General features: G+C 40.6%; 1 protein-coding gene across 1 annotated transcript in view; it reads left to right on the plus strand.

Moving 5' to 3' along the window:
* Nucleotides 1–7,081: 7,081 nt before the first annotated feature.
* SLC28A3 (solute carrier family 28 member 3) overlaps nucleotides 7,082–20,198 on the plus strand; it is a 77,967-nt gene continuing 64,850 nt past the window's right edge. The window contains exon 1 of the mRNA XM_063454990.1: nucleotides 7,082–7,155. Coding sequence (XP_063311060.1) covers nucleotides 7,105–7,155 — 51 coding nt within the window. The 5' untranslated portion in view covers nucleotides 7,082–7,104. The remainder of the gene's footprint in view (nucleotides 7,156–20,198) is intronic.

The following is a 20,198-nucleotide window of genomic DNA, read 5'->3' on the forward strand; positions in this document are numbered from 1 at the left end:
AAGCCTCAGCCTGAAATGCACATTTTATTTATGTTATCACAACATATGTCTAAAACTGCCCTTACATTGATGTTCCAGGTCCTTATAGCTGCTGACATACTCAGAGCCAGACTCTGGAAATTTCCTGGGGTCCTCCAAATGAGTAAAATGTCCTTTTAAAACAAGTCATTCTCTATTCACTCTCTATTGTACTTACTAATTTATGGCACATGCCCAATTACTCCTAAACACAATACAGAGTAAGGCAAAGGACCTGCGGCTCAAGATTGTACCTTTACAGATTGATGTGCTGTGTCTATTTGGGACTACAGGCATGAACAGCTATTTGTCTATGGGTGGAGCATGTTTTCCCATACTCTTTCTGGGGCATATACCTGATCAGTAATCCTTATATTGGCAGCTGAAGTTACACCTGAAACCATCTAAAAGAGAACATGTAGGGATGCACTACTCCTAGTCTTCCCTTTATCAAATGTTTGTTACCCGAATTACTACACATGGACCCTCTGCACTCCAACCCCCCTCCCCCAGACCGGTGGGGGATATCCCGGTCCTCTCAGTGCTGACAGACCTGGCTTGCACATACCTACCACACCATGCGAGCAACGGTAAACTGCGAGCAAAGCCACAACATGGCGGGAGGCCCTCTCACAGACTCGTGGCATGAGTCCCCTCCAGAAGACTCCCAACGTTGCTGTTGCAGAGTTCCAAATGCGGCTCGACTGCTATTTCCAGCGCTTCTGGCTCACACTCCAGCAACGTATGGCAACAACTAAAGCTGAACAAGGGAGCAGAGCCTTGAGAGACAAGCGGCCAGAGACAAAGGGGCCTACTCGAAGATGAAAAGCTATGGAGGGCCACAGGGGGTTTGAATACCCTGCATCATCCACCAAGGCAGAGGATTGTCAGCGTTAAGCAGCGCCTGTCAACCCGATCCTGCAACCACCCTCAACAGGGGATAGTCTCGGACTGCACTGGAAACCGAGCCTGTGGCACACAGATGCCGGTCCTCATCAAGGCCTGGGTCTGGAGAGGCAACCGACCCTGGCACCAAGTTCCTCTGAGCGGTGAAAACATCCTGCTACCCACGGAAATGGCTGAGTCTGGTGGAATACTAACTGACACCCCCTCCTTGTTCAACAGCACCTTACCTAGCACTAAACCAAGCACCACCACTTCTCTCCTTCTATTTTTGTTGAATCATTTTGGTGTATACCCGCATATGAATACATTGGGACAGTGTAAAAGTGCTGTGCTGTCAACCTGAGATTTTCTTTCTTGAAACCAGCTTGTTACTTACTGATTCATTACATGTCTGCCCAGCATGATTGTTGCAGCTTTACATACATACCTTCTCTAAAAAAAAAGTGCAGTTCCTCTTGACATTTTGTGCTCTAACCCAAAGCCTGTATTCTAGACATGTGCACCAGTGAAATTTTCGTTTCGTACAAATGATTTCGTACTAAATAAAAATGTCATTCATCAATCCCAAATTCTGTCCGCAAACCATTAGTTTTCCAATGAAATTTGCTAAGAAACATTTATTTCTTGTCCATTAGGACATTAGGTCCCCCCTTTAATTTATTAGAGTCCCCACTTGCCGCTCATGGGTGGGACCTGGGGGGAAAATTAGGTCCCCCCATTATTTATTTATTTAGGGTCCTCACCCGGCGCTCATGGCTGGGGACCAGGGGGGACATTAGGTCCCCCCTTTAATTAATTAGGGTCCCCACCCACAGCTCATGGGTGGGGACCAAGGGGGACATTAGGTCCCCCCATTTATATTAATAGTCCCGTGGGGGGGCACTATGTCCCCCCCATTTTAGTGCCAGGTCCACCCTTATTGTACTAGCAACTGGGCAGCAATAGCTGCCCAGTCACTAGTACTTTTAAATTTGTTTAGGCAACATGCCTCTACTCGCGTCAAACTATTAGCCTTTTTTTTAACCAGATAAAAAAGGAACACTTAAAATGTCCCTCTGTTTATATACTGTACTGTCATGCTCTTTGAATCAATTGCATAATCCTACATTCAGAACATCACTAAATGGTTATTTATTTAATTTACTTTGTAAACATTGAGTTGTGTCTATTGCAAGTCAAGTTGATGTTTTTGGCCTACATTTTTGCAAATCAGTTGAAAACTCATTGTTTTGGGAATATATAGGTTATTTTCTGTAAAAATGTGTAACTTAGATTATGTATAGAACCATGAACTCTATTCACACACCAGGCATTTTATCACTTGGTATATGCTAAAAATAACAGAAAACATTTAATAAAGTCTAGCATAATCTCCTTGTGCGATCACACAACTTCACTTGTGCTTGTAGTTCCATTATATATGTTACAGTTAAAGTGCAGAAATGAGTTAATGTGCACATTACCTAGTTAATCTGCAGATTAACTAGGGCGATCAGTTAAAGTGCAGAAAATGATTTTGTTTCTTAAATATTTCTCACATTACCTAGGTAATGTAAATTACCTAAATAATCTGCACATTACCCACTAGGCATTTGTTAAAGTGCAAAATAAATCATTCTGTCCTCCATCTCTGAGGGGCTCACAGCTCTGGAGGACACCATGGTGTGCATAGGCTGCTGTTCTGTTCTTGTCTGGACCACATAGTCACATACCTCTTCAAACAGTAATCCCGAACTGGTAAGAAACGAGGAGCCCCACCACCACAAGAGAGCAAGTGCTTCCTGCACACCCTGAAATGATCCCAGCAGATGCTCTCCACTGTTCTCAATATCATCATATATTTGAAGACTGTCGGAATCAGTGGTCCATGAGCAGACCTCTCCTTGTATTTCTCGGACTTACGGAGCAGCATTGTTAGTAGCCAGCCCCCTCTGAGAAGCAACAAGCCATGCGTCTATGTTTTGAGAATTTGATGGTGGAGGGCATTCAAAGGAACTTGCTCACAAAAGAATTGAGACAGGTTCACACAGAATCTTTATGCCTTCAGACGAGAAGTGAACGACTCTGCAGAGACTGCACTGAAAGGGTGAAACAGGTTCTACGAGGACGTTTTTGTAATAAATAATTTCCTCTTTACCGAGGGAAAGAAACAAACATTTTGCACTAAAAGGGTGAAACAGGTTCTGCAAGGGCGTTTTTTGTAATAAATAATTCCTCTTTTACCGAGGGAAATAAACAAACATTTTGCACTTTAAAGGACCACTCTAGGCACCCAGACCACTTCAGCTTAATGAAGTGGTCTGGGTGCCAGGTCCAGCTAGGGTTAACCCATTTATTTTATAAACATAGCAGTTTCAGAGAAACTGCTATGTTTATAAATGGGTTAAGCCTTCCCCCAAAGCCTCTAGCGGCTGTCTCATTGACAGCCGCTAGAGGCGCTTGCGTGATTCTCACTGTGAAAATCACAGTGAGAGCACGCAAGCGTCCATAGGAAAGCATTGATAATGCTTTTCTATGCGACCGGCTGAATGCACGTGCAGCTCTTGCCACGCGTGCGCATTCAGCCAACGGGGAGGAACGGAGGAGGATCAGAGGCAGAGAGCTCCCCGCCCAGCGCTGGAAAAAGGTAAGTTTTACCCCTTTTCCCCTTTCCAGAGCCGGGCGGGAGGGGGACCCTGAGGGTGGGGGCACCCTGAGGGCACTATAGTGCCAGGAAAACAAGTATGTTTTCCTGGCACTATAGTGGTCCTTTAACTATACGGAAGCAGTTAATGTGCACCTTACCTAGGTAAAGTGTGGAAAACTCTTGATTCCGCACTTAAACGGAGCAAATCAGTTATTCTGCAGATTAACTAGGTAATGTGCACATTAACTTAATGGTGAAATGTTGTGAACTGAATTAAGAAATTTGCAGAATAAATGTAATCTTGCAACTATGTTAATTTGACCTTATGTGTACAAATTGTTTTTTTTTTCCTGTTCAATGCTTAGTAAATAAACCCTAATGTGTCAGACCACACAGGCATTTTGATTTATTGTATGCAATCCATTCTTTTTAGTAATGACTGTGATGTTACATTCTTCCAAGAAACAAAAGAAATGTTTTATAAGAGCAATCATTGATCTGTCAAAAGTCCAAATTAAACTGAACTAAATAAATTAAGTTTCTAAAGCAACCTAATTGCATTCATTTTAATGACAAAAAAACAATTGGTCATATTTTGATTTCACCAGCACATGACAGGTAAACTGACTGTGCATCATACACTGTGTTTCTTTCCAAACTCTCTTGTGTAAATAAAATAAACACAAACATAGCTTCCTCCTGTGGGGGAGGAATATTAAATTGGAGTGAATATAATGTACTAGAACAAATAGCACAATTAAGGATAAAACAGCTGTGTGGATTTTGTTTCCCTATGTTCCCATTCTGGTTGTTCTGGCCTAAAATCTGTAAAATTGGCTTTGCAGGTTTGTTTTTTTCCATTTATACAATGAAACTACTCAGACTAATCTGTATCCATACAACATGAGTAGATATATGCAGAGATACATACATGCATGCATGAAAACACACACTGTACAGATATTAAGATTTAAAAAACCACACAAAATAGAGTACGTTTTGACTGAAACAATATTCACTTTCAAGGTTTCCAGGTAGGAGTGATGTACACCTATCAGTCATTATTTCTCAGCACTTATGATTATACAAAAATGAATAAACAGACACTTCCTTTCATATTCCTGCTTTTACTTCAAATCCTCAGGCTATGTAGTCTCTACAGTGAATGCTTTTAAGACCAGGAAATATGCATCCACCAAGCCTAGCCTCTCCATTACTCCAAATGGACTGATCAGCATATTCCTTTTTTAAGCATCAATACCTTCAAATATTGATCAATCCATTGCATCATATTCAAGATATTTTACTCATCCTACTTTGTTCACCTGCTGCAAGTCATTGATATTTACAGATTTTCATTTATGAAATGCTCACTTCAGGTCATACCTTAAAGGATCACTATAGTTTTCCTGACACTATGTAATCTTTGGGGGACCCTCACCCTCAGGGTCTCCCTCCCGCTTGGCTGAAGGGGTAAAAACCCTTTCAGTCACTTACCTTTAGCCAGCACCGGGCTCCCTCGGTGCTGGTGACCTCTCCTCCCCCGCCGACGTCAGCTCCCGAGTGGAGCGGAATGCGCATGCGCGGCAAGAGTCGCATGCGCATTCTAACAGTCCATAGGAAAGCATTTCTCAATGCTTTCCTATGGACGTTCTGCACGCTGGATGCGAATTTCGTCTCCAGCGTCGCATATGCGCCTCTAGCGGCTGTCAGGAAGAGCCACTAGAGGTTGGATTAACCCTGCTATGTTTACATGTGAAGGGTCAAAACCTGAGGGACATTGCACCCAGACCACTTCATTGAGCTGAAGTTGTCTGGGTGGCTATAGTGTCCCTTTAACATTTGAATTACATTAAAGTAAAGGAAAAAGTCATCCACAAATTGAGACATTTGGCCTGTTGCACTTGCACACGTCCATCGATTTATTGATGTCTTAAAGTAGGTTATCATGCTCCATGATCTGAATTCTGTCTTCTCATATAGAATCTGGTTGCCTCAATGATTGCAAACTTTCTAAGACTGTATAGCAGCAATCATCAGGCATCACATACGTTTATTTTGTCAAAATACAGAAATAATTTATTTTCATCAAATATGACATTAGGCATACAGGCTCGAAGAGTTCTGTTTCTCTTTATCTGCCCTAATTACAATGCTGAAATTGTTTATTTTACCATCCAGGTGGATGAAAGGTGATGGTTTCCTCTCTGTTATACTCCCATGGACACTATCCTTGTACGGTGTTCTGCTTAGGAGCTTCTGACTCTCACTTCTGGCTGCAGAAAGGCATGGGCATTACCCGACAGACCCCAGGTAAGAAGTCAAACTATTTTCAAATGTTCTTACATCACTTACATTGGGGGAGGGGGGTATGCAGATATCTCCTGGCACCATAACCACAACAACACACTCTAGCACATGATTTGATAGATGAACAACTGAGCACAAACATATCCCAACATTAAATCAGCCATCAAATAAAAGAAATGGACGTTTTTCAATAAATAACATACAAATTAACTCACAAACAACTCCATTAACTTACAAAGAAACAACAACAATTAACTTACACATTTTTTAAAGAAAATGATAAAGGGATACTGGAGCAAGTAGCGAGTAGAAAAATGGGCACTCTTGTAGGGTCTTCACTGAAGAACAAAGCACAGATTCAAAAGTTAAAGCCAGAGGCCAGAGACCTTACAGAACACCTCCATGGAGTCTGTAGGATTAGTTGTCATATGTTCCCTTTTAAACAGGTGGGATATTTAGAATAGTTTGATGGGAGAGGAAGAAGACAGCTTCCTATGTTTTTGTGATATGCTACAAGTAAGATAAGTAAAATGGGAAGGGGATAGAATCCTATTGAGCTGCTCAGTAGGGAAAGAACTAGGTCAGAAACGAGCTTGGTGCACAGCATTAAATTAAGCAGGGAGATATCTGACCCCAGAGAGGTTGGATTGGTGGGCTTGACCCACAAAATGTTGTGCGAGATTTATTGCCATTAGGCTATACCATATTCACTTGTGTCAGTGTTATTGCCGTACAGTTTCAAACACTCAAACACACCAAACATGGTGAACCCATAGAAAAAAAAAAAGAATATCATGATGCTGGACATTGGGTGAATATGGATATAGTTGTCAAACAACAATGGCCAGGTCAATTTGTATAAGCAAAACTTCCCTTATGTAGAAATAAGTCAATAGTAATTGCAGATAACACAATGTACACAGTTATCTGGGATCTTAAACACTAATTTTCACACTTGAGATAAGAAGAAATTGCACAATAAGATTTGTATTTTTTTTTTTTCATTTCTGGGAGGGTACTCATAGCAAACAATAACTAACTTAAAAGAATGAAAGAATAGCCACACAAATTCATTTAGCAATCTATGTGAGAATGAACAATTACACTGATTTGTTTAAAGGGTGGAGCAAGGCAATGAGCAGTCACTGGGAGTGGCTGCAGGCAGGTAAAGTCTGTAGTCTATCCAGGAGCAAAGTTTTATTCTTTAAACAGTGCCAAACAGCTACTGCAGAGCTGTGTGTGAGATGGACAGCGACGCTGTGAGAAATCATGGTTTCACTAACTCTGCATTTCAGGTAAGTCCCTTTCTTTTGTACCGTCCCAACAATCCATAAATATTAGTTAAATTATAACAAATGTAGTTAAATTGCTATTAAAAAGTATGACTAGATAAAAAAAAAAAAAAAAAAAATTACGACATATTTCAATGTGCTGCTAAAAAAAACTAATGGAAAAAAAAACCCTGAAACAGGTTTATCTTAGCCAAAATATAATGCTGCCAAATGTATACATGATTACATGATTTAGGCAGCAAAAAACAGGTGTGACTGTTTTTATTTTGTACTCCAGCAAGTGAATAATGAACTGGATACAAGGAACTGTCCAGACGTGCCAAAAGTCTTTCTCATGTTCAAACCGACTTTAATTTGTTGTCGCTTGTACATTTAGATATATTTTATCTTAGTCCAATTAGACATGCAACTCTGAGTGCTCTGTATAATATATCCCTAAGCAGTGTGAGAAACAGATGGGGCGATGATATGTGTGTTATCAACATTTTGTAGTTTGCCAGATTTCTGTGATTCTCATATGGAATTACTTCATCTGAGTGCATAAGTTAATGCGTTTTGCAATGAGGTTTGGTAATGTGATACAGCCATACTCTAGAACACAGCCAGGTCAGCATAAAGAATTGCAAGCTGTGTTTTACTCTCAAAATTATAATTTCATCACCCTTATATAAGCATTATGCATTCCATTTTTTTTTTTTTAACAATTAATACCTTATGTCACTATCATCCCTATTCTGCTGCGAGAAATAATAAGGAAATCAGGGCCTTCAGTCCTCCTGTGCCACTTTTTATCCCACTGTAGTGGTTGTGATGCAAGGTGTACCTTGGCACCGTTCATCGATAATGGGACAAACCATTTTGTAAGAGTTTGCCTTCTTACCTGAGTCCCACCAGGAGCAGAGCCTCGAATGACTGTGGATGAACCACATCCAACTTCTGTAGAGTTGAGAAGCAGGATGCCAATCTTGTTTCTTATTCATTGACTGAGCTAATGAATACCTTTTTGTGCAAGGAATATGCACAGAGTTAACATTAGCCAGCCTGGAACTGTTATTGCATAATGGCCCATGAGGCTGACAGAGTTCAAGTTACGCCTCCAGAAGCTAGCCTAAATATTTTAGTATGTGCAGCGTAAAGAGAAATGACCACTTCCAATCTTAAAGTGGTCATGTTGCCTGGAGTAACATTTTAGGTTTAATTTCATATACTTTCTTCCTGTATGTCATCCTGTTTGCAACATTAGCAAGTACTCTGGAGTACTGGAGACATTTTCTGGAATAAAGTTATTTAATTGATATTAATAACCATGGTATTTAATTTTTTCTACATATATATGTAACAGAGACTTTTTTAAAACAAAAATGTAATGCATAGTAGAATATTTGTACATGCGGTCTTATTTATTTTTGAGCAAACTTATATTTAGCTTTAATAGATGCAGATACAACTTAATGTTAATAATATATAGCTGGGATTAGTGTTGTTTTTCAGGAGGTACAACTGGTATCCATGATTTGTTTGCAACAGTGTGCAAATGGTGCAATTAAACAGTTGCTGGGAATCCACATAGAAAGCTAACTATAACCACCAGGAAGCTTCTTTTAAGTTGCTTCATTCATGTTTTTAATTAATTATTATGTAATTAATATGTTATTATTTATACAGCCAACAAATTCCGCAGCGCTTTACAGTGGGTGGACGAACAGACATGTAGTTGTAACCAGACAAGTTGGACACACAGGGACAGAGGGATTGAGGGCCCTGCTCAATGAGCTTACATGCTAGAGGGAGTGGGGTAAAGTGACACAAAAGGTAAGGATAGTATTAGACTAATGACATTTGCAAAAGAGGAATCACTCGGGAGCTATGAACAGTTTAATTATTATTATTATTATTATTGCCATTTATATGGCGTCAACAGATTCCGTAGCGCTTTACAATATTATGAGAGGGGATTTAACTATAAATAGGACAATTACAAATAAGCTTACGGGAACAATAGGTTGAAGAGGCCCTGCTCAATCCAGATTACATGCTATAGGAGGTGGGGTGTAAAACACATAATTGATACGCTTTTATAAAGAAGTGGATTTTTAATGATTTTTTGAAGGAGTGGAGACTAGGTGAGCATCTAATGGAGGAGGGAAGCAAGTTCCACAGGAACGGTGCAGCCCTCGAGAAGTCTTGAAGGCGAGCATCAGAGGTGGGAGTACTGACAGAAGATAGACGATAGAAGACAGAAGATAGTCTTCAGCAGAGCGTAAGGGCCTAGACGGGACATACTTGTGAATTAGGGAGGATAGATAGGTGGGAACAGCATTATGTAGAGATTTGAAAGCAAGAACCAGAATTTTAAATTGAGGCCCTATATCTTATAGAAAGCCAATGTAGGGACTGACAGAAGGGTGAGGTGTGGGAGGTGCGGGCGGACAGAAAGATGATCTTCGCTGCTGCATTCCTTATGAACTGTAACGGTGCAAGTTGGGAGCACGTAAGACAACTGAGAAGCAGATTACAGTAGTCAAGGCAAGAAAGGACAGTGGAATGGACCAGCACCTTAGTCGCATCTGGCGTTAGGTAGGGTCAAATGCGCGCAATGTTTTTGAGATGGAAGTGACAGGATTTGGCGATAGACTGAACATGAGGCGTAAAGGAAGAGGAGAGGTCAGAGTCAAAGAGAACACCTAGGCAGTGAGCCTGCATGGTGGAGCTGATGGTAGCACAGTTGACTTGGAGGGAGACAGACACATGAGTAGCAACACTTGAGGGAGGAAAGACCAGCATTTCAGTTTTGGTCAAGTTGAGTTTAAGGAAGTGGGTAGCCATCCAGTTAGAAATAGCAGAGAGGCAGTCAGAGACACTAGTCAAGAGGGACAGGGAGCATTCAGGAGAGGACAGATAGATTTGCGTGCCATCTGCATAGAAATGATATTGGAAGCCAAAGGAGCTAGTAAGTTTACCAAGGATTAGACGAACAGTCAACAGTATAAATGGAGAACAGTAGGGGACCAAGGATTAAACCTTGGAGGTCATCAACAGAAGCAGAGCCAGAGAAAGAAACACTGAAAGAGTGCTGGGAGAGGTAGGAGGAGCACCAGGAGAGAGCAATATCTTGTAGAGCGATATTGCGGAGGATGAGAAAAAGCTGTTGATGATCATCAGTGTCAGAAGCCGCAGAAATGTCAAGGAGAATTAGGATAGAGTAGTGACCACGAGATTTAGCAGCGAGTAGTTCATTGGATACTTTGGTCAGTGCCGTTTCCACAGAGAAACCAGACTGAAGCAGGTCTAGCAGAGAGTTGGACTTGAGGAAGTCTGTCAATCTCGCATACACAACTATTTCAAGGATCTTGGATGCAAAAGACAGTAGTGAGATAGGACGGTAGTTGGATGGGGTGTTAGAGTCAAGGTTGGGCTTCTTTAGAATTGGGGTTATAGTTGCATGTTTGAAGGGCAATGGAAATATGCCAGAGGAGAGAGAGAGATTGAGATTTTTAGTGAGAGGTAGAGAAAGAGAAGAAGACAAAGTATGATGAGATGCGAGAGAATTGGATCTAGGGAGCAAGTGGTGGGACGGGAGGACTGGAGCAGAGCAGAAACCTCTTCCAACGGCAGAGAGAGTGAGGTTAGGGGAAGTATTGTAAGGGGAAGAAGAAAGATGTGAGATTTCTTCCCTGATTGTAGAGATCTTGTCAGTGAAGTGAGTTGCAAAGTCTGAGGCGGTCAAGTTAGTAGGTGGAGGAGGAACAATAGGGCGAAGAAGAGAGTTTAATGTGTGAAATAGTCGTTTGGGTTTGCAGGAGAGTGTGGTTATGAGGGTATCAAAGTAATTTACTTTTGCAGAGGAAAGAGCCAAGCTGTTTGAGTGCAGCATAAAATTATAGTGGAGAAAGTCAGATGCACAGTGAGACTTTCTCCAACAGCGTTCAGCAGTTCTGGAGCATTTTAGGAGGTATCAACTCATTTTGGTGTGCCAAGTTTGTTGTTGGGGGCGCTTGCTGTGTTTAAATTTAGGAGGTGCCATGATGTCTAGTTTAGAGGAGAGGGTGGAATTGTAGAAGGAGGTTGGAGAGCTAGGACAGGTGAGGTTTGAGCTAGGTAAAAGGAGAGTGTGAAGATTAGTGGAGAAATGCTCTAGGTCAAGACATTGGAGGTTTCTGTGAGATTTATGTTCAGGCAAGCATGGAAAGTTGCAAGAGAGCCTGTATAAGTCATTTAGAAATAGCACTGTGTGTACATACAATGTCATTGTCTGTGTCAATGTAAAAACTTTAAGATTTCAGGGTGAGTAAAAATTTGCAGCAACAATGAGTAAGGTAAGGCTTTAATAGAAATAAGATTTGCATACAGTAGACAGTTATATAGTGAGCGATCAACCTCTATATGGGTGAAAGTGTGGTTAAAAGGGTGCTGGGTTCTTCATTGGAAGAATCTGGTCCCCCACCAGATGTGTGTACACAATAAAAAATAACCCAAAACACACCAGACTGTTTGCATATAAAAAGATTTATCAATTCAGTGATTTAATAAAAAATAGTACAAGAAAAGTGCAAAAAGCAGTATAGGCATGTAGACAATAAATCACATACCCATATAAAACATATCAAATATAAAGATAAGTGCTTTTAAATCCCACAAACCCATAACGATATAGGCATACCATCCCAGAGCAGGAGATACAGCAACCCAAATGTTACGACTTCTAGCCTTCTTCAAGGGAGATGTAAATAAATACAAAAATGATATGTCTCACGTTCTCATAAACGGTGATTTAGGTTCATACCAGTTCAAGGCAAAATAACGTTTCCCAACGATGGATGTAGATGAGATATTCAATTCAATTTAGAATTTAGAAGATTTAGGTTTATTTTCTTAACTAGTGCATTGTTTTGGTAAAAAAAAAAAGTTTTATGCATGACTTGTGTGAATGTACAGATTTTGATCACCGCAGGAATACATTGTGCAATATGGCTGCTACCTGTAAGACTGAGCACCGTTCTCTGGCAAATTAAATAGTCAAGAACAACACAGTGTAGAGTAGTGCAAATAAACATGTCACTATGAATTGTAAGATATAGCACACTAACTAGGCGTATTATAATAATCAGGTTCCCTGGCAAACTATTACTAGAGTTCCCAGTTACAAGGGACTGAGTCTTGCATGTTTTATCAGACTTTGAAAAGTCTATGGAGGGCATCTGTGTTTTTGCAAGTATTTTGTATATTTTGAGAGAGAAATACAAGTAAGAAATTACTGCCACATTATTCACTGATATGGTGCATCACAGAAAAATGAACTGACCCTAATTAATGACTCCACATTCTAGACTTTTGTATTCGGTTTTGTCTAAATAATTGCAACTCACCTGAACGGCTGTTTGGCGAATTCCGTACGCCATACAGACATATAACTGAGCAAATGATTTGCATGATGTCCAAAAATGTCCCTTTGATTTGGTGTTTGGAGTTCCATCCGTGGTACAAAAATAAAAAAGATGATTGATGGGAACAAAAATTATTGATGGCTAGGAAACAGCTACTACATTTTCAAGTGAGACGGGACCAAAAGGAGAAGCCGTAAAATAAATCTGTGGTGGTGTGCAGTGCCACCTGTTGGTTGCAACAATTATGTGCACTACTTGAATAGTAGGGCTAGGTAATTTGCATTTTCAAGTATATTTGCATAGTATGGTTTATGCAGTTGGAGGATGTATTTCTTGTTAATCTTTGCCTTCCCCACCACTTTATAAATATTGTGTTGTATTATTATGAGTGCCTGTATGATTTCCCATATGATTTTTTTTATATGTAATGCATTGAGTGTGATACCATAACTTTAATGTAATGTGGGTAGGTGCTAGTCCTGAGGGGAAAATAAAGCATTGTGTGTTAGTTTCATGGGAAACAGTGTGCTCTGTCTGGTTTGTTTGTGGGATCTGGTAAGAGGGATTTTGGACCTGTTGACTGCAGGGGCGTTTTAGCCGCGAGGCAAACAAGGCATTTGCCTTGGGTGGCATTTTCCAGGGGGCGGTAAAAAAAGCCACCCCCAAATGCTCAGGGCAAATGTCTTGTTAGCCTTGCGGCTAAATGACAAGCCAGGTCGGCGGGCGGCGCTTGGGGGGCGTCTGGCGAGGGAGCACTTCCTTTGAGCTCTCTGCTCAGCTCCCTTGCGCGCCACAGAGTGAGGCTGGGAGCCAGGATATGACGCCGGGATATGGGGTTGGGGGGGAGGAGGGCGCCTGAGTTTTGTCCTGCCTAGGGCAGCACAAAACCAGGATACACCACTGGTTGACTGTCCACACTGGTCCCTGATCCTGGGGATGTGTTAAGAAAGAGCTAGACCTGAGAGCCACAAGCACTTTTGTAAAGGAATAATTGGAGGCTGCGCAGACAGAGGTATCGATACCTGCCTTGGAGAGGAACAGAAGAGGCAAAGGGCATGAAACCTAATTGGAAGGTATCAGCCTGGTCCGGTAGAAGAGATCCTCAAAGACCCCAGTCAAGCTTCGGCAACTGGGTCTAAAGCTCTCCAGAGTCCCAGTTAGTAGAGAGGAAGCAGACCAAGCAAAGATCTGCTATAATACACAAATATAGAGAAACGGTAATCAAATGACGGGATATCAACCTTGTCATAGAAGGGCCTGTCTAATTCATGGATAATTGTGGCTCTTAAACATTTATAAAAATGCAATTCTTATGAGCTTAATAAGGCACTAGTTATTCTACAGCAGCTTGGGATCTACCATTTGGCCTTCTCTGTTCTTAATCTGTTTGGTTCTCTAAAATCTGGAGCAGGGATAGCCAGGAAGCAGATCCGCAGACATTACAGAACTACAAATCTCATCATGCTTTGCCAGACTTATAGCTGGTAAGTTAAGGGTAGTTCCGTAACAGCAGGATCTGCCATCTTTATAATAGTATTCCTGTATCCAGTCCTCTTCAAAACAGAGCAAACAGTGGTAGTATGTGACTGTATTATAATGCAAATGGTTAACCCGTTTTATACATTGTAAAAAAGCGGATATAAAGTATTCTGTATTATGTCAAGTAGAGACCGTGGAAAAGGGCAAATCAGTTTACATGCCTAACAGTGTCTGCAGGACAGACAGCTGCCACAGGCTACCAACACAAATAGATTCAATAATAACATCTATAATATAATTCAGTTCAGCAAAGTATGTTCCTGTCCAATACCTGTCTATGGGAAACGTTGGATTTAATGCTTCTAATAGAGAAGCATTGGGCTGTCGGATCACAGCACATGCTGCTCATGCATAATATGAGAAGTACTGGACTGAACACAGGTTACAAAGCTAGATAATTTCAGAGAAGGAAGAACAAACTGCAATGAAGAGATAGTACTAGTACTGGGAATACAGGTATGTTATGAATAAATTAAACACAGACACACACACAGATGTATATATTTCTTATTTTTTTATTTAGAATGTTCATTTAATGCATTTTTAGTAAACTTTGTTTAAAATGCAAAACAATACATAACGGAAAACTTTAATGTTAGAAATACAAAGATGTATTCCTACACCAGCAAGTAAAGAGTTAAAAAACTATTTCTCCACTTACCTGATTCCAGCGCCGAATTCTGTTGGCACTAGGTTGGGCTCTTTGTCCACTTGTCCACGTCAACTAAGGTGCATGCCCATTTCAGTTTTTATACATTGAAATTTGCCAAATATGTTATGTTGCCATTGAGACCATATGGCAGCCCAGTAATGAGAAATTCACCCACCATACCATTTTAGTAGCCACTTAGTCACAAACACCAGCCAAAGTTAGCATTCATATTAGTTTTTTTGCATTTTTCACACAAAAACTGCACTTTCACTGATAATATCATAAACAAGATACACTTTAATGTTTTAAAACACTCATATTTGTGTTAAGCAAAGTCTCACAAGTACAACAGTACCCCCCGTTGTACAGGTTTTATGGTGTTTTGGAAAGTTATACGGTAAATATAGAACTTACCCATTCCAGTTTGCCAGGTTTGATTGCGGGCCTTTGAAAGCTTATGGCAGCCCAGGAATGAGAGTTATGATTTAAGTATTTTGAAATTAATAAATTGTATACAATTATTTTATGGACTTTATTTTTTAGCTTGGAGGACTGCCTGACATCCCAGGCAATCCCGCTGCAAGCAATGCTGAAGCCTGCTATTCTGGCCATGTGATCGCAATGTCATCCCGATCACATGGCCGGTCAGTCCCCACAGCATGATCTCCAGCATGGAATGTCAGGTGGTAGGTGAGAGGGAAGGGCAGCAAGGATGTGCTATGCTGCCCGGTAGCGTTTAGGACCGCATTCTTAAGGACAGTATTGCACGCCGCATTCCTTAAGGGGTTAACAAACACAGTGACATTTTAGGTATGTTGAGTTAAATGTTAGAACATTACATAATTGATGGAGATTGGAGACCTTAATCTAGTTTTGTGGACCACCAGTTGCTACTTTCAGATGTTGGTGTGGTAATCCACTAGTGTGTGATTTCCATGTTGATGTCCCTGTGCTACCTTAAAGGAACACTATAGGGTCAGGAACACAAACATGTGTTCCTGACACTATTGTGCTAAAACCACCATCTAGCCCCTCTGCTCCACCTAAGTATAGCAAAATTTTAGTTTTATTCCAGTCTGCTGTTGTTGGCTATGCCCATAATCTGCCTGCTTGGCTGACATTATCAGAAATGGTGTTCTGAGCCAATCACAATGCTTTCACATAGGATTGGCTGAGACTGTCAAGGAGGCAGATCAGGGGCAGAGCCAGCACAAGTCAAACACAGTCCTGACCAATCAGTATCTCCTCATAGGGAGCATTGAAACTGTTCTGTGTCTCCATGCAGAGAGTGGAGACACTGAATGGCAGTACTGTATAGTGTTCAGCACTGCCCCAGGAAGCACCTCTAGTAGCCCTCTGATTAGTGGCCAGTGGAAGTATCCCTAGGTTGTATTATAAAACACAGTGTTTCTGCAAAAAAGCCTGTAGGGAATGATTATACTTACCAGAATAAGTACAATAACATGTAGTTGTACTGGTTACTATAGTGTCCCTTTAAGTTTCCAGGACCGCAGTGTTTGGTAAACTAACGTTTACAGAAAGGGAGGAAGTAGTTTTTTTCAGATTTACAGCAACTCTTTTACTGCTTTCCATTGCAGCCAAATTCAGTTTTTCAGGGGACAGTCCAGTTCATAGGATAGCAGCTTCACTGCATTGGGATGCAGTAGAAGAGCCTATGTTAGCACACATTAATAATAATATTTAAAAAATGGTGCATCCAGTATACCGCAGTCCACACTGTCAGCCTAAAGGCAGCTTCTGTGCCTGGTACACCCCAGTATCCACACCAATTTACTTCTATAATGCATCAAAGATTGGCAAGTATAACGATTAGCAGGTGAGCATTCACTTTAAAATGAACACCCCATTAAAAAAATTCGAAGTTAGTAGCTATACCCTAAAGGAAAACGTGGATGTAATTTGTCTTGCATGGTTTCTTATGGAGTATATAAAATCTTGACTTTTAATAACCGCAGATGTAATATATCTGGATCTATCCCCAGCACAGACTTTATGTGGCTGCCCAATCACAGACTTCCCAATGCAGCTCAATGAGAGAAATTATCTTGCAAAACTATATAAAAAAGCAGGCAAGCAAAAAAATACAAGTAAATTGCATGATACTTTTGTTGGTGCCTGGAGTATCAAAAAGCTATAATATTATAACCTAGCTATTATTATTATTACCATTTATATAGCACTAACCTAGTTTACAGGGATTTACAAAAATACTTTGCGGATACAAAACAGGCACTGACATACAAAGTAGTGACGACAGAGAGGTGAAAAGGACCCTGCTCAATAGTAGACAATACCATTCTGAATGCTGTACAAGGAAAGAATACAGGCTGTTGTCCCATTTTAATGTTTCTCATTACCTGTGCAGCATATTTACATAACTTGTTAGCCTAAAAACAGACACAAGCACACCAAGATCAACATTGTAAAGTTCCTCTAGTCAATGATCCAGAACAAGACAATAGAAGCTATTGTTCTGGAAGCAGCATGTGATTGACGCAATAACTGTAAGCCTGAGTGTCCACTTGGGTCTGCTTTAAGAGTAGACAGTCTTTCCTTAAAGGTATTTATCTGGTCTGCCAATAACAGTTTATTTGTCCGTGATTTCTGCATTACAATTGTTCTTACCATATTAGTATAGTGGGGGAGGGAGGCTGCTGCAAAATGTGTGATATGTATAAGCCTATACATCATAGCCTCTATGCCACCAAAATCACAAAAGATTCCACTCCCATTGTATTAAAGAGCAAATGTTTCAACACACGGAAACTCATGCATTTTGGGCCATTTTCACAAAGAGTTTCAATCAGTTTACAAGAATGGCATAACATTTAGTACAAAATACAGGAGACCAAAAATATTTGTTCAACGGAACTGAATTAAAACGTGTCTATTGTGGCTATAAAAACTGGAATAAAAAAAAAAGAATAAAAGCAACACAATTAAAGGAGCACTATAGGGTCAGGAACAAAAACATATTTCCTGACCCTGTAGTGTTAAAACCACCATCTAGCCCCCCTGGTCCCCTCATGCCTCTCTAAATATAGTAAAATCTTACTTGTATTCAAGTCTGCAGCTGCTACCTCTGCCCTTGTTTGCCTGTGAACTGCTGTGTTTACAGCAAAAAGCATGAAGGTAATGATTCTACTCACCAGAACAAATACAATTAGCTGTAGTTGTTCTGGTGACTATAGTGTCCCTTTAAGAATTAGTGGGAAAACTAATAGTTGACTAAGGTCAGAAAATTGGCAAGATTGGAGATTACTTGTCTTTTGTTAAGCAAACTCAAAAAAAAATCTATTTCAGTCTATAATGTTAACATTTTAAAGAGGATGAAAACATAGGAAAAGCATAATATAATTATTTTAAACGTAGGACGTATTGATATAGATTCTTTTAAGCAAACAAATAAGTTTGAATGTCTATCTGTTCCTGTCCAAATCTGAGATGATTAAATTGCGTATACGCAGAAGTAAATTCACACTGACACACGGAGTTCAGGTTAAAAGAACTTCGAGAAAATATAATGGCATCTGGTTAAAAAGCGGGCTCGCAGACCCTTATAAGAGCAATATTACATCATCATAGAATATCAAGATAACAACAAATAAACATCATTAATTGGGTTAGGTGTTAAGTGGCTATGTCAATACCCACCCATCAATATTATTAATTGGCTTAAGTGTTAAGTGGCCGGCTACATGTCCTCCCACCGAGAGGTGGCGTCATCTTGGACACGGGAGTGGACACGATGGCCCAGGCGCCATCTTGCTAGCACGAGGCTAGATGGGAGGGGGGATTTAGGCGCCATTTTGAGTAGTTAGTGATGTTAGATTCGAGGTCAGGTTCAAGGCTTTTTAGTGAATGGACATTTCATTAGTACAGTTCCCATGATCTAACTATGGCATACATTGTTACATATTACAGGAACTTGACAATTCCGGTGTTACTCATATCCTTCTAGAAAATGCATTCTCTTGCTAATATTCTAAATGCTGTTAGGAAGATCTGTCATATAATGAAGTTAATGGAGTTAATGGGGAAATTTAATAAAGGTTTTAATAATTCTATAACAGTCCCCCCTATGAAATGTTAGGCACTAAAAAGATAAACTTTATTTGTTAATACCAGAAGACGTGTTAGCCCAAAGGCACAGAAACCCCATGACCGCTAGCTAAGTGTTATTGCAAAGTGCAATTCTGTCCCTTCCTGTCCCTAATAGGCTGCAGCTCATCCGTCAATACGGTCAGGAACTTTCTTCACTCCGCTGGTATCCCGCAGTGGCTTGCCCACCACATCTCCGCACGGCAGTCTATCCATAGAGACGGACGCTGTCCCTAAGCTGGTACCCTACCTAAAACTCTTGCACTTTATCAGTAAAAGGGATAGTTTGCAGTGGTATACAGGGTGAATTGAAATCTTGGAAATCTTGGTCATCAACTGTCAGATGTGCAAAAGTTGGTGCTGCTTGGTCTGCAGTCTTCTGTAGGAATTTTCTCAGACAGGGGAGGACACAACAAACGAGAAGAGCGAGAATAAAAAGAAAAATTAGTAATGCCATACCAATGTGAATTAAAGCTTTTTGCCACCCTGTCATCCAACCAAACCACCTTTCCCAGGGATCTTTCACCCCAGAATTCCTTTTTAACTCTTCAGAGAGCTTATTTAATTTCTCTATGGCCATGGTGACTTTACCATTAGGACCTGTGTTTTCTGGGATGTAGGTACAACAGGTCATGGTGTCGGGCAATATTTTACATATGCCCCCCTTCTCAGCTAGAATCATATCTAGGGCCATTCTGTTCTGGAAGGACATTTGGGATGTGGCTTGCAATTGTTCGGCTAAACCCTGGAGGGCATCTCTGGTGTAGTTGACAAAGCGTTGTTGGTTGTAATAAATGTAATTAATCCAATTTAAATTCTTGTTTGCAGTAACTATGGTAAAAAGTGATTCAAACCCCGCAGCAACTTCATCTCTTGCTTTAAATTCATTAGGTACCCCCCTAGGCACCCCGATGGCATCAATATAAATGTGGGGGTCAAAACTGCCTCTTACTGGGGCTTCACGCTTAACCTTGGCTGGTGTGTGTATGGACTCATGTATGTCAGGGTGTGTGTCAGAGATAATATGTATGGGCATGATGGCTTTAGCCAGAGTACACTCCCCCCACCATTCCTTGTCCATTCTGGATCTTAACTGTAAATCCCCACACAACCAGTAAATATCTCCTAATGACCTAGTATGGAATTGTAATAGGTACATAGGGACAGTTCTGTAGGTGGCACAATATCCTTCGGAAAAGTTACCCATGAACTTACCAATTCCGTCATAATTGGCATAACAGGTGTAGTTTCCCTTATAGATCGTAACACCATCTGGGGGTTTGACATCCTTGGTTAGGAGGGGATACTCTACTGTCCATGCTTTGCAGAGGGACCTGTTAAAATTGTAA

The sequence above is a fragment of the Pelobates fuscus genome, chromosome 5 (genome assembly GCF_036172605.1).
Source record: "Pelobates fuscus isolate aPelFus1 chromosome 5, aPelFus1.pri, whole genome shotgun sequence".
In the NCBI taxonomy this organism is placed as follows: Eukaryota; Metazoa; Chordata; class Amphibia; order Anura; family Pelobatidae; genus Pelobates; species Pelobates fuscus.